At 31.1% G+C, this 14,673-nt stretch overlaps 1 protein-coding gene across 1 annotated transcript in view; it reads right to left on the reverse strand.

The window, feature by feature from the left end:
• Nucleotides 1–861: 861 nt before the first annotated feature.
• The window catches only part of MS3_00001613 (uncharacterized protein), a 69,273-nt gene continuing 55,461 nt past the window's right edge, over nucleotides 862–14,673 (reverse strand). The window contains exons 9-12 of the mRNA XM_051209083.1: nucleotides 10,811–10,987; nucleotides 6,981–7,049; nucleotides 5,944–6,048; nucleotides 862–2,901 (exon numbers count right to left, since the gene is read on the reverse strand). Of these exons, the coding sequence (XP_051074505.1) occupies nucleotides 2,224–2,901; nucleotides 5,944–6,048; nucleotides 6,981–7,049; nucleotides 10,811–10,987 (1,029 nt within the window). The 3' untranslated portion in view covers nucleotides 862–2,223. The remainder of the gene's footprint in view (nucleotides 2,902–5,943; nucleotides 6,049–6,980; nucleotides 7,050–10,810; nucleotides 10,988–14,673) is intronic.

A 14,673-nucleotide genomic window follows, 5' to 3' on the forward strand; every position in this document is an offset into this window, starting at 1 on the left:
AATATGAGTCGTATTTTGAATTCTTAATTACAAGTAAATATACATCAACTCATCAATTTACCTCTGAGTTATTTGGTATCTGAGGAAGTATCATACTGAATTTTCTTCACGAACATTTCGATAAAGAATATGATGTTGACTTAATGTTATAACAAATCGACATAAAATATATGAATTGAGTAATCTGCAATAATTTTTGTGTGTAGCCAAAAATGTGGAAAATCTTACTGAAACAACTTAGTCAGTAGTAAGTTAAGTATATCTATAATGTTATTGTTTACATTTAAGTAACAAATTCACCAATCTCATATTCAAATATTTTCAGATCATCAGAATTCGACAAAATTACTGATGACAGAAATGGTAAGATATACGTTGATCCTTTTTTTTATTAAGAAAAGTTCATTTTTACAATTCGTCTAGTTATCCCTATCAATGACTCCACAACATTGAATAAATTCACTTAGATTCATTAACTTGTTATCTCTGAATAGGGAAATCATTTTTTAACACTGGAACAGGAAGTTACTGATCATCTGAATTACTTAAAAAAATTTGTTGTTCAATTCATGTTTAACGTTATTTTTCATTTATAAATCTCATATCCTTAGTCTTGAATTGCTATGTCGTAGAAGTCAATTTTTAATATACTATATTATTGTCATATTTTAACATATTTGTAATTGTCTAAAGATAGTTGCATCTACCTATGAATCCGAAATCGTTTGCAATGGCGCAGGTGCATTCAATCTTTATGTTCTCCTAAATTCTAATCTTCAGAATTCTTCATGTTCCTTTGTTCCTCTTTCCAAATTTATTTCACTGGATTATACTCCTTTAATAACATCTTCAAACCCTAATCTTTCCGATTACTGCTCATACTTTTACTACCTCTACCACTACGGGATTTGAATCGACAATTGTATCTGTGTGCTAATGTGGTATGGCAACTCGAACTGATGTACGTACGTACGAAGTTCTACGCTGTTACTGACAGACAGACTGACTGAAATTTGTTAGTTCTCGTATACACGACTATAGATGCTCAATGCAGAATTAAATATATTTGAAGAAATAAAGCCTTTTCGAAAAAATAAAATAATAATCAGAAAGAACAATCAGATAAAAAAAAACAAATTACACAACTCTTGTTTTGAAGAACCATAGGATTTAAGATTTCTGAATTTGAAAGAACCTCAAAATAATAATTATTATTAGAGTAACAATAATAACGATTACAACATCTACAATAGTAAAGAATTACGATCAAGTAATGAAGGCAGGAGTTAAGCGATAATAATGATGACGTGAATTTTTGAGAGAACAACAAAGAAATTGCATAGTTGATGGGATGAAAAAAAACAAAACAAACGCAAAGCAATGAGAAAAGAAAAACAATCGATAAAATAGAAAATAGAGTAAGTCGTACAATTTTTTTCACTTATCTATAGAAATATTTTCTCTTCTCTTCATCTCTATCTGACTATCTATCTCTATCTGCTTCTTGCAACAACCTAAACACTATGCTGCTTGTATATGGATTGTTTATTTCCTTTCATTTTTTTTGCATTGACATTAATTGTGTGCAAAATAATGATTGAAAGAAGTAGGCATACACATACACGCACACACACACTCACATTGAACTGATCATAATCATGAAAGACTTGAGTAGATTATTTTCAATAACAATGTTGATGATATCCAACTATTATCAGTATTTTAGTAATAAACATATTGAATAAAATTGATTGTTATACTCAACAATCCCAATCTCTTTTGGGTGTATTTAGACCAATATTATCCCTGATAGTAAAAATGTGTTATTTTTTGAAAGATAAAATAGATTTTTCCACTTAGTTAATTTGTTACTATTTTTTTGTTTGTTTTTGTATAATAAAGAAATAAAGCCGATGAATAAGATTATAAAAGAAGAGAAGGTTTTTTCTTGTTATAAACATGTCTTTTTGTTTGTTTGTTTTAGACTACTATGATATGAATATATACAGAATTATATAACAAAAAGCTTTGATTACATTGGACCTTGATCATTTTTTCATGCAGAATGTATATTGTGTGTATGTATCTATGTATTGGCTATCTATTATGTTAATGTTTAGATGATGATGATAAGAAATGCGAATACTTCCTCTAATTCAATTTTTCATCATCTCATTATAATCAGTAAACAATCAGGGAAAAAAATATTGATTATTAAATGATTTACGTAATTTTTTCTGATACAACTGTTGGTAGAATTATTTGATCAGAGCATAAATTATTATTATTATTTTTATTATTTGTTGTTAAATCAATATTGATCGAAGTATTGGTACTGTCAGATTTTGATGAATTAATTTTTGATTTATCCAATCGATTTTTAGATAATTTAGAAGATTTAATAGATTTGTTTATTTTCATATTATCAATAATAGTATGACTAGATGAAGTATTTATATGCTCAGGGCTAGATCCAACACCTCCAGTGACCGTTGTTATAGTTATAGGAGTTTTAGTAGTATTCGTTGTTATAATAGTGTTTACTGTAGTATTAGAATGAGTAGAATTTAATGTACATATGATTGGTGTATCATGTGATGAAATCGAGCCTTTATTATTATTATTATCGTTACTCTTTATAATTGTTTCTGACGAACAAGTTGATAGTAAATTATTAGTGTCAAATGATTTTTCTTTTTTTAATTTTTTCTTTTTCTTTTGTTTTCCATCTTGACTCAATTCATCACGTTCATCAACAACTTCAGCTACAGATGGTGGTTGTGATCTTGATGAAGTTATACGTAATTGTTGTAAGACAGTAAAACGTAATACATCAGATAAACTAATTATACCATCTACACGATAATCATTTGTATTATTCACAATTACAAGACTACGGTACTAAAATATAGAATAAAAATAAGCAACAAATTGATAGGAAGCATTTAAAAGCTGAAATTTATCGTCATCTCCATACCAAATAATATCAATAATATGTTAGCTGTATTCTTACTTATTCAAAAATATGTAGAAGGGTATTATGGGGATTGTAGTAATTTATTAATTGATTTCATAAGTCATTTGAAGCTAGACCACTATACTAGTCTTATACTAGGATGAAATGGTAGTCAAGTGTTTCAAGGTTTTTCAATGATGATCTAGCTTCAATTGATTCATGAATTCATTTATTGAATTAAGCAATAAGTGTTCATCACTTTTCATAATACATTCAAGTGATGTGTAAAATAAGTAAAAATAAGTTTGATTATGTGATGAAAATCATGAAATCAAATAGGATTCTACGAAAGTTGAATAAAACTATTATATAGACTTGACAAAATAAAATTACACAGATTGAAATCATGAGTCAATTGAAGCTAGACCACCATGGAAAACCTGAAAACACTGGACAGCCATTTTGTCCTAGTATGGGACTCTTCAGCAGTGCTCATCCACGATCCCGCACTCCACGAGATTCGAACCGAATACCTATCAGTTCCGCTCCAAGCGAAACTTCCTGGATTAGTTGAAGTTAGACATTAACACCATTGGATGCCTGTTCAGTGGTCTAGTGGTTAAGCACTCGAGCGCGAGACTGGTAGGTTCTGGGTTCGAATCTCGCGGGGGACAGGATCAAGGATGCGCACTGCTGAGGAGTCTCACACTAGGACGAAACGGCCGTCCAGAGCTTCCAGGTTTTCCATGGTGGTCTAGCTTCAATTGACTCATGATTTCAGCCAGTGAAATTTCTAAAATCTCCACAAACCCCTTCTGATAAAATAAAACAAAATTATTTTCACTAAAACTACTATTCAAAATAACAATGAAAACTTTGCAACTAAATCAATTAACTTAAACAATCTAACTCAACTTAAAATTTGATAATATATAATCTTAGACGGATTTATAATCTTTCAAAAAAGAAAAGTTAAAACAAATAGTCCCTTTTAGAAATTTCGATAGAACAATGAGAAAATGGATTTGATTTGAAAAAAAATCTGATGTATTTGCATTATACCAGATTGTTCGAAATGTATAGCGTAAATACATTACATTTTTCAGATCAACTCGATCTTTTCATTGTTCTACCGAAAAAGAGTTAAGAATGTTTATAGATTGAAATGAATTCATGCTAATTCATAACTTCTTATCAGCTCCGTACGGTTTACTATTACAATGATTAACATAATTATAAACAAATGTTTCATAGAAATTAGTCTGTGAGTTTGTAGACGAATATTTGAAAAATAATAATATTCATCATAATCAGGAAAATAAGACAAAAAGTTTATAAATACGACACGCAATTAAGATGGATGTTTAATTAATGTATATTAACCATTTGTTTATAATTATACTAATAATTGTAATTTTAGACTGTATATAGCTAATGAGAAGCTGTGAAATAGAATTGTAGTGTGTGTTACTGATATCGACAGATATAAGTAGTATGTATCATCAATCGAAAGTGAAATGCCTGGAGGCAGAAGGTTAAGAAAGATCGAAAAGAAGAGAATGAGAACAGAGGATGATTAGTGTGGAAACGAAAGAACAATGAAGTGTGAGACGACTGACTGATATTTTGCAAATGAAGTATTTAATATATGATTTTCAGATGTCACTAAGTTATTCTGTAATTTTGAGTCCAAGTACATTCGATTGTCCTCACTGATGTTCTCATTCACTACAGAATGAATTAATTTTATTTTAAAAACTTTGTTGTTCTTACTAAGTTTAAATTTATCAAAGGATCTGGTTGAATGAAATTCTTAAAGACTTTTACAATGTTTAATGATAAGAAAAATTGAGAAAAAAATTTTTTTTTAAACTCAGTTCCCATTCTCCGACAAATAATTTAAACAAATAATTGAAGTTAACTAAATTATATACATATATCTATACATATAAAAAGATCATCCCTAATTCATGTAACAATTTTCTTTTATACATCAATGATTTACTTCAGAACAATCCATCTTCATTATAGTTTGTTTATTTGTTTGTTACTAGTATAGGGGTTGTGGAGATTAATAAATTTTTGATTGAAATCATGAACCAATTGATGCTAGACCACCATTTTAGGAGACCTGGAAGCACTGGACGGCCGTTTCTTCCGATTGTGGGACTCCCCAACAGTGCGCATCCACGAGCCCGCACGCTGGGTTCGAACCCAGGGTCTTCAGTCTCGCACGCGAACGCTTAACCTACTGGACCACTGAGTCAGCATCCAATGGTGATAATGTCTAACATCAACCAATCCACGAAATTGCGCGACCAACTTCCATTGTACTGAGGTAGATACCTATCTCTACCCGACACGGATTAGCTCCTCTGGTCACGGCTTCTCACTAGAACTCCGAGAATTCCCTCACGAAGCTAGTCACTAGTGAGCACATGTTGATTACTAGTATAGGGGGTGTGGAGATTATTAGGTTTCTGAATGAGATCATGAACCGATTGATGTTATCATTTATTTTCTTAAATGTATAATTAAATAAATAAAGTTTATCAAGTAGATATGACTTTCTCTCTTTCTCTATCTATCTCTATATGATCACGAGTTCAGTTAATCTAAAATACACGCAAATTATGTCATCACAATTTTTGTTTTTATAAAACCTTATAAAACAATCATAAATAAAATATAGTAATTGGACAAGTGGTAATCGTATTGTGAAATCTATTTGTTAGATAATCAATACTAAGTAATCCTGTTAATTTATGTGTTATTAATTGAGTAGAATTTTAGATCAGAAATTGTTACTACTTAAAATCAATAGTGTTGAGATGGATCAATATACACAAATACACATAATACAATTTCACCCTTATATACTACTTGTTTTCACATTTGTATTTTTCTTATTATAGATAATTAATTATTTTTTCATAATATTATACCGAAATGATCTACTATCAGTCAGTTTTTTTTTAACAACTTACCCCTGTTTTAACTAATTTTTCCATTACATAAAGTAAGTTGTTTGATGCAAGACATATTTCCACAGGTGGTTTTCTTTGTGTCTCATCCATAGATTTTGTGTTTGTCTACAAATAAAAAGAAATAGTCAGAAGTTGCACGTATACTTTGTATTTCCTTGAAAGCTACGTAATACATTGTAACAACATGATTTATGTAGTTAAGTATTAATCAGTTACCTGTAATAAATATATACTTGTAGTTTATCATCAGCTGTTGTAAACGTTAACATCGGAAGTCTCAAACTACATTTCACTGTTCAGTTTCAGTGACAATCTAATCCTTAGAATACACAGTTAGTTATATACAGATGGTGTACAGAAATGACATAAAACTAAGAACTAAATTATACAAAAATTGTAGCTACTTGGCATATGAGCCTTAATGATGACTTTAATCAACATGTATTTGTTGTGTATAAACTCGTACTTTTTGTAGCTCGAAGTTAAAATATAATTCATGAGCATAATAAAAATGCAGTGAAATTAACGAGAGCTGACGAGAATTAAAGTAAGACTGAAGCATAAAGTAATAGTCATTAAAGCTTATTTTATGATATATGCACACTGAAATACTAGTACTTCTGTGTGAGGATACGTAAATGAGATGAACATATCTTTTTATTTGATATTTAGTTATCAATTACTGCTATAATTCACAGTCAATATTACCATTAACGTTTTAGATTAGTCTTTGAAATTTCGTCTTGTCTACCTCAATGCCCTCTATCATGTTCATCTGTAACATGTTTTCATGACGAGCATTTTTCCTACTCATCTAAGTTCGGATTTACAGGTAAACAGCTAATTCACTTAGGTAACGGTTTTCTCGGGAATTCATTCTTTGCCGTTCACGAGACTAAACATTTTAATCGGTAAAAATATGTCCTGTTCTGCCTTTTAATCCATCATATATATAATTTATTTAATCAATCTGTTTTAATAATATGATTTTGTGACGTCTATGAAGTAATTTATAAGTTGTGTAGATCATCACTTACCTTGCATATATCAAGTACTTCTTGAATGGTCAAGTTAGGATTTTTATAAGCTCCATTTAATACGAGAGTCTGTAAAAAACCAAGCAAACATTTAAATAGAAATGAACACAGTCAAATTATTTAAGCATGAGAAGAAATTGTCTAGAAATGAAACACGAATCAATATTGACATTTGTGTGGATTCTGGGATTGTCTTCACTGACTCCCAATACCATCTACAGATGAGTGAACATGTGTTATATCAGAGTTAAAATACTCAAGGATCACTCTGATTCTTGTTTTCATTTAGTATATATATATTGGCTGATCAACCGAATATTCATGGAAGAAGTTATGTGATCCTCGGTGCATATAGTGAACTGATGGAAATTACTAAGTATTGAATGATGGATTATTATTTAATAACTGAAAAAAAGCGATTATTTATCATAATAAATGATTGAAAACATATTGACCTTTTTTTAACAAAATACCAGGCGTCTATCAAGTTTCAGGAATTAGGCTTTACCAATGAACTATCTTATTATTTTACATATATATACTAGTTACTGATAATCATGTGGTCACTTTCATAAATCGTTTTAGATTATTTCATTACGTTACGTTCTGATTTTTCTCTTCTCACGTCAATGTTAAGGAATCAAAACGGCAAATGTTTGCTAGAGAAATTGGAATTTCCGTGTGACGCTAACAAGTTTCTTTTTTTATCGTTTTGCTGTAGCTGAGCAAATATCGAAAAAAGTATATCTTCCAAGACTAATTCATAGTTTATTATTATCTATAATTTTATTGTATAATTATTCAATAATTGCATTATTACATTTATGGATTATTCTTATGACAGACTTCCATTAAACTCGTTAACTAGTACCGTACGTTTTACCTTGCCTCAATGATAACTAATTGATCATTAACCTTTTAACTCTGTTTTCTTCCATTTTGGCGTAATTATGCTTAAATGGTCATTTCATATTCATATTGTCAAACCAGAAAATTAGTCTATATTATTGTACAAATTGATTTGCATAATAAATACTAATGCACTCCTGCCTGCTGTATTCTATTTTCTGGTTGAAGACCGTAAATAAAGTAGGGCATACTTTCTGGTTCAATGAGTGTTAAAATTTATTAGTGGAACTTAATTATGGGGATGGCTTTAGGAAATTATAAAAATGACTGAGAAATCTCAACCACTTATCCTATTCAAAAGTGTCTAAAATTAGTGTCGGAATAAAATCAGGAGCTGCGGCAAGGAATCAACATAAGAAATTAGGGTTATGGTTATCTTCTCGAGCTGACATCAGCTATAATTCACGAATCCTATTTCGCCATATGGATGAATGAATTTTGGAAACAGATTTGAGAATCACGATCTGGAATCTGATTATTTCGTTCCCACTCTTTAGCTTCAGAGATTTTTCTCAGCCGAACTTGAAGTTAACTTTGCCAATGGAAACATATAATTAGTTAAAGCTTAAGATACTAGACAACAGCCGAAATTGCATAGTCGGGGTAAAATAGTAATACAGGATTGTGATCAATAAATCTCTTTAGATACAAATTAACATCTGGTTTATGACAAGTATGCTGTTGCACATTTAGTGATCCAAGTAGACTAAGTATTTAGTCGTTTTGTTCATGTTTTCAGGGCTCTACCTAGTAAGGATCTGGTGAAGTTTTTATTCATTAAACTATGACTTTGTTCTTTAACTTAATCTTATCCGCTTGTTGTTGCTCATAATATTTATCTGAATGTATTAATAATTTTCACACCGGAAGATTATGTATAATTAGAATAAACAAAGCCTATTAAGTGGTTTTAATTAATCGTTAGGATTTCATTCATTGGAGTAAAACAAGTTCATCCACATTTCTTAACAATAAAAATAATATATCTATAGACCATAACAAGATCTAATCCTGATAAAGACTGTATTAAGTAATCTATGATACGGCAGGCCCAAAATACAAACCGAACATTCCACTACGTCCAATAGTAGCACTCCCCGGAACGCCAACGTACAATCTGTCAAAAGAAATTTCACGAATACTGAGACATCTAGTAGATTCAGCCAAACACTCCATCAAATCCCCAACACAATTCTTGGACCAAATTAGGGACATTCAAATCAACAACGACGAACTCATGATATCCTTCGACGTGACTGCACTGTTCACCTCAATTGAACCACAGTTAGCAAAAGAAACTATATCCCTACTACTCAACAACGACACAAATCTCATCAAATACACGACGCTTCAAATTCAAAGTCTACTGGAGCTCATCGATTTATGCCTAACAACATATTTTCAATTCAACAACAAAATCTACAAACAAACAAAAGGGACACCAATATCAGGACTGATCGCAGAAGCAGTGATGCAAAGACTAGAAGCCACGATATTACCAGTGATCAAGCCAAAAATTTGGATCCGCTACGTAGACGACACCTTTGTCATCGTCAAAAAGGATGAACTGGAAAACACATACAAACTGATCAACAACGTTTTCAATGACATCAAGTTCACAATGGAACAGGAGTCAAACAACCAACTAGCATTTTTGGATATATTGATCACTAGAACTGATACAGGAAAACTGGAAACTCAAGTATATAGGAAACCAACCCATACAGATCAAATTCTCAACTACAACAGCAACAACCCAAGGGCTCACAAAATCAACTGCGTACACACATTGTTCAAGAGGGCGAGGACACACTGCAGCACACTGGCAGCACGGAGAAATGAAGAGAAATATTTCAAAAGAACGGCTACCCAATCAACTTTATCAAAAAGCACCAACGGCACACAGCATCACAACCCAAGTCAGGCACAAAAATCAGTAAAAGGATCACCCTACCGTACATACAAGGAATATCAGAAACTGCAACGAGACTGCTGAAAACCTTCGGGATAGGTGTGGCACACAAACTAACAAAATCACCACAATCAATCTTATGCAAACCAAAAGATGAAATAACAAAGGAGAACAAATCAAACATTATCTACAAAATAAACTGTACCAACTGCGACAAACACTACATCGGACAAAGCGGACGTCCCCTCCACCTACGCCTACATGAATATCAATTAGCAGTCAAACGCCATGATATTTCTTCACTTATATCAATACACGTGGATAACTACGGACACTCATTCGATTGGAAAAATGTAGAAATCTTAGACAGAGGAAACTCCAAAAACACCAGAGAATTTCTAGAAGCCTGGCACTCAGGTCAATCAGCAATCAACAAACATATTGAAATCAATCCAATTTATCAACCAATCAGGAAAACCATGCATAAATATGGGAACAAAAATCAAACCAATGGGAGACACAACCAAAACAAAGAAGTAAACAATGATAAATTTAAGGTCAACAAGAACCAATCAACATCGAGGTGCACAGAACAAGCTGTGAAACACATATGGAGAAATTCGAACACTTCACTTCTATCTGAAGTTTGTGCTGATGATGTCGTTCAGAAGAACGATGAAAGCTCCACGACCAAACCATCCAGCTCAGAGAACAAAACTCCATCAAAATCATCCACCTGAGCTACAAATCTTCCCCACCATCTCAAAATCTATGATACACTCTCCAAATCGGAATTTCATAAGCTTAAAATGTGTGTAAAAAGTAAAATAATTTTACAAAGATTGATTCATTCATCGCAATCGTGTACTAAATAAGTCATCGTTCTCTAAAATTGTATATTTCTTTACTGGCACTGGTAATCTGTATACTAATGTGGAGATTAAATTTACTGTTAACATTATAACAGTAAAGTTTAAACACAAAAAGTAAATCAATAAGTTACACTTACGAATACATCAAATTTTGAAAATATATTAACTAAACGACGATTATTTATTGAATCTACAACTGGTAAAGCAGTTACACAATTCTCTCGAAATAATAAAAGTGCATCAGCTAGACGAGTAGATGGTGTAACCAATAAAATGGATCCATGCGTTCCAATATTCAAATCTGTTAAACTTGACTAAATTAAAAAGAAAGAAGGAAATAATACAGAAATTCAGTCAACTTTTATAAATATCTAAAAACAAAATTCGGTGTGACGATAATTTATGGACGAATTAATCAGATTTAGGATGACAGGTCTTGGATTTTGGAGCGAAATTCATTTTAGCTGATGTCAGTTCGAGATGAAAACCATAAATCTAATTCCTAACCCTAACCATCAACTGTAAATCATAATTCTTATTCTTCAAACTGTTTTATAACCATCATTTAGCCCTAGTAAGAAGGTGAACATTCCCAAGGTCACTTCAGTGTCGCCCAAAGGTCGTTCATAAATTATAGTCTCACTAAAAATTCGTTTACTGAGAAAATGTTTTTTTGTCATGAGGTAATGTAAAATATGTTATCATGAACTCTAATACAGTTATTTAATCAGCTTCAACTCTTTTTTAATTTATTATTTCGGTTAAGATTTAAAAAATAGTGAGGAAAAACCCTAAACATTTATTAGATCATTAACATTTATGTGACAACATAATTAGTTACATGCTATTACAACTTGTGGAGATTTTAGTGGGTATTGACATGGTGATTTCAATCGGTTTTCTATAAAATTATGAATTGTGTTCAAAACTATCTGTCAATCACAGTTCCTACAATTCATATTATCGTAATGAGGGGAAATTAATAAGAATAAAGTTGAAAAGAGTATAAATGATAGTAAAACATTGAACTAGAAGAACAGTTCGACAAGAACAAATGAAATAAAAATTAAAAAAAGATATCATCATGCGTTCACTGTTGAATAACTTCGAGAGGGAATTTTCCGAATTCTGGTGTGAAACCGTAACCAATAGAGTTTAACTCTGTTGAGTGTTAGGCAATTATTCAACAAAAGCGATTCAACATGATTGCACAATATCGTGGATTGATTAAAGTTATACATTGACATCATTGAGTACCGGATCAGTGGTGTAGAGTTTAGGCGTTTTTGCATTTAGATCAAAGGTATTGAGTTGTATTCTCGAGTGTGGGATCGTAGATGCGCACTGTTGAGAAGTCCCGTACTGGATGAAAACGGACGTTGGATGCTTCCAGGTTTTGGTGTTCTATAATTGATTGGATTCATGATCTCTATGAAATAATAGTTCGAATATAAGAGCCAGAGAAACACAGAATGGACAAAACTGTGATACCATAGTTAACCTTCAGTTATCTCACCCAACATATTCGTTCATCGGTTATGATCATCCTGAATTACCAACTGGAAATTTGAACCTCTTGACATGCTTTAGTCATAAACGCAGTGACTGCTTGAATTGACTTGTTCGCGTTTGCTCATCTAACATAATAATGTGTTATACACCATTACAAATTATCCCAATATTGAATAAGAAAAAGAGAATTCAGCGAAGAAAATTTTCTTTTCGACGAAATCGTTTACTTAAGCTGTACATTCGTATATATAGTTATATGGAAAATGTATGTCTATAGAAGGATAGAAAGGATTGTATCACAAAAAATGGATTCGACAATAAATAACAAATGAGGTTAACGCACTAATCAAGGGGTAAGGAAGAACAAAATTTAAGGGTCATTTGTTATTTATTGTCGAATCCATTTTTGTGATACAATCCTTTCTATCCTTCTATAGACATACATTTTCCATATAACTATATATACGAATGTACAGCTTAAGTAAATGATTTCGTCGAAAAGAAAATTTTCTTCGCTGAATTCTCTTTTTCTTATTCAATGACACTATGGGTTATTTTAATTATCCCAATATTAGAAAAAAGTTGTGACTGTGAACCCTAAAACAGTTACGGAGTTATTAAATGTAACTAACACTATTTAAACACTTTCAGATGTATTAAATGGTTAAGTATTGAGTTTTTAAGTTTAAAAAATTATAATCTAAGATGGAAGTGGAAATTCACTTCGAATTAACATTTACTAAAAGGATAGCAACAATGAAGATCAATTATTCATTGTCACACTTCATTGTTTAATCTAAGTGGACAAAAAGACTTGAAATATATTCTATGAATCATAAGTAACGATAGGTAGCTAGGACATCTAATAAAATGTTACATTGTACTAAGTTATATGAAAGTGAACTTTTTTCTCTTTACCACCTATCTAAGCCATGTCTCCAGCTGATTCAAATTCATAAAATCTGTGTGACAAATATACATAAATAGTGAATCATGCACTTATGGTTAATATCTTAAATCTCTTTATCAGACCCCTATAGATGTTAAACGTATATCCTACTTAATCTTTAGTGATGTGGATAGAATGTGATATTTATGTTTCAGTTTTATTCATGTTTAACTAACAAAATTCTCTTTACTGTTTAATAGTTTATTGCTTTGTGTAATCCATTTCGTTTTTCGGAAGAACCGCTGTCACAAAATGAGGAAATTTTTGAATTTCATTACATAATACATATTACATGTGCTTTTTCTTATGAATTGAAATGTATCCGTGAAGTATTGTTTGTTTACATACACCAGAGTTGAAGCAAAAGCACGTTTTTTAAGTTGTTAGTGATAGGCATACACTTGATTTTGTGATGGAGGAAACATTTATGTTGATGATTTTCTAACAGAAGGTTATGGAAGCCTCATAACTGATCTATTCAGTGAAAAAGAAGCAATAGCGTTAAAATATACTTGACAGTCAAACCATCAATATGTTGATCAAATACAGTTAGGCAAAGATACAGTGTTCTTCCTGAAAAAAATGTATTACCAAAACATGTACTTCTTAGTTAGTTAGTATGGATGTCTATATCTACGTATGTCTATGAATAATCAGCTATCAATAAGTAGTCTTTGCATACTCATAACGACTTTGTAAATATGGAATAGTTATTTTAAGTTGTCATTTAAGGATATTTTATGGCAAAAAATCCTACTAAAATATTCACGTTTTGTGATTACATATTGTTTAGGTAATTAACCTCGCTAAACTTCATTTATAAACCGGGTAAATGTTCAAAAAGTTCAATTAATGTTAGAAAAATTGATTGATTTATGCATGAGAATTCAGTAGTAGAATAATCAAGTGTAAGTATTGAACAGAAAATTGATCGCTATTAGAACAATCTTCACGCTTCAGTGAACAAACAGGAAACTATTCAAACCATGAATGAATACAGACTAGTAATCTATTCTTTCCTCTAGATTCGACTGTCTTTATTTGTATATTTATGTTTGAACAGATTTATAAACGTTGTGTCAAAAGATTACTTTACTGCATCAATACATCTAATAACTATTTATTTAGAATGAATAATAATAAACAAGAAACCGTTCTTTTGCTTTCAACTATTCATCATTTAACTACCTTAATTAATAAGATATGTGTTTACTGGTTAACTGTCAACTAACTAGAAGAAAATAACAAGTGGCAGTAATTTTCAAAATCTATTTTCAAAGAACTATGCTTGATTTCATTGAAAGATATCATAATTATTCACATTTAGCTTTAGTGTAAAAAGGAACGAAATTAATTGTTATATCCCGGCAAGAATTATGGGTGGTAACTTTTGAGAACTATTTATGGACAAATATTATACATTTATTCTTAATGTATAACTATTCAGTAACTGGATTGTGTACATCTATACTCCTCTTATTACAAGCTTTACTTTGACCCACAGACTATTATTGTATGACTTGCTGTTCTTCAGTTATG

The sequence above is a fragment of the Schistosoma haematobium genome, chromosome 1 (genome assembly GCF_000699445.3).
Source record: "Schistosoma haematobium chromosome 1, whole genome shotgun sequence".
Taxonomy (NCBI): domain Eukaryota; kingdom Metazoa; phylum Platyhelminthes; class Trematoda; order Strigeidida; family Schistosomatidae; genus Schistosoma; species Schistosoma haematobium.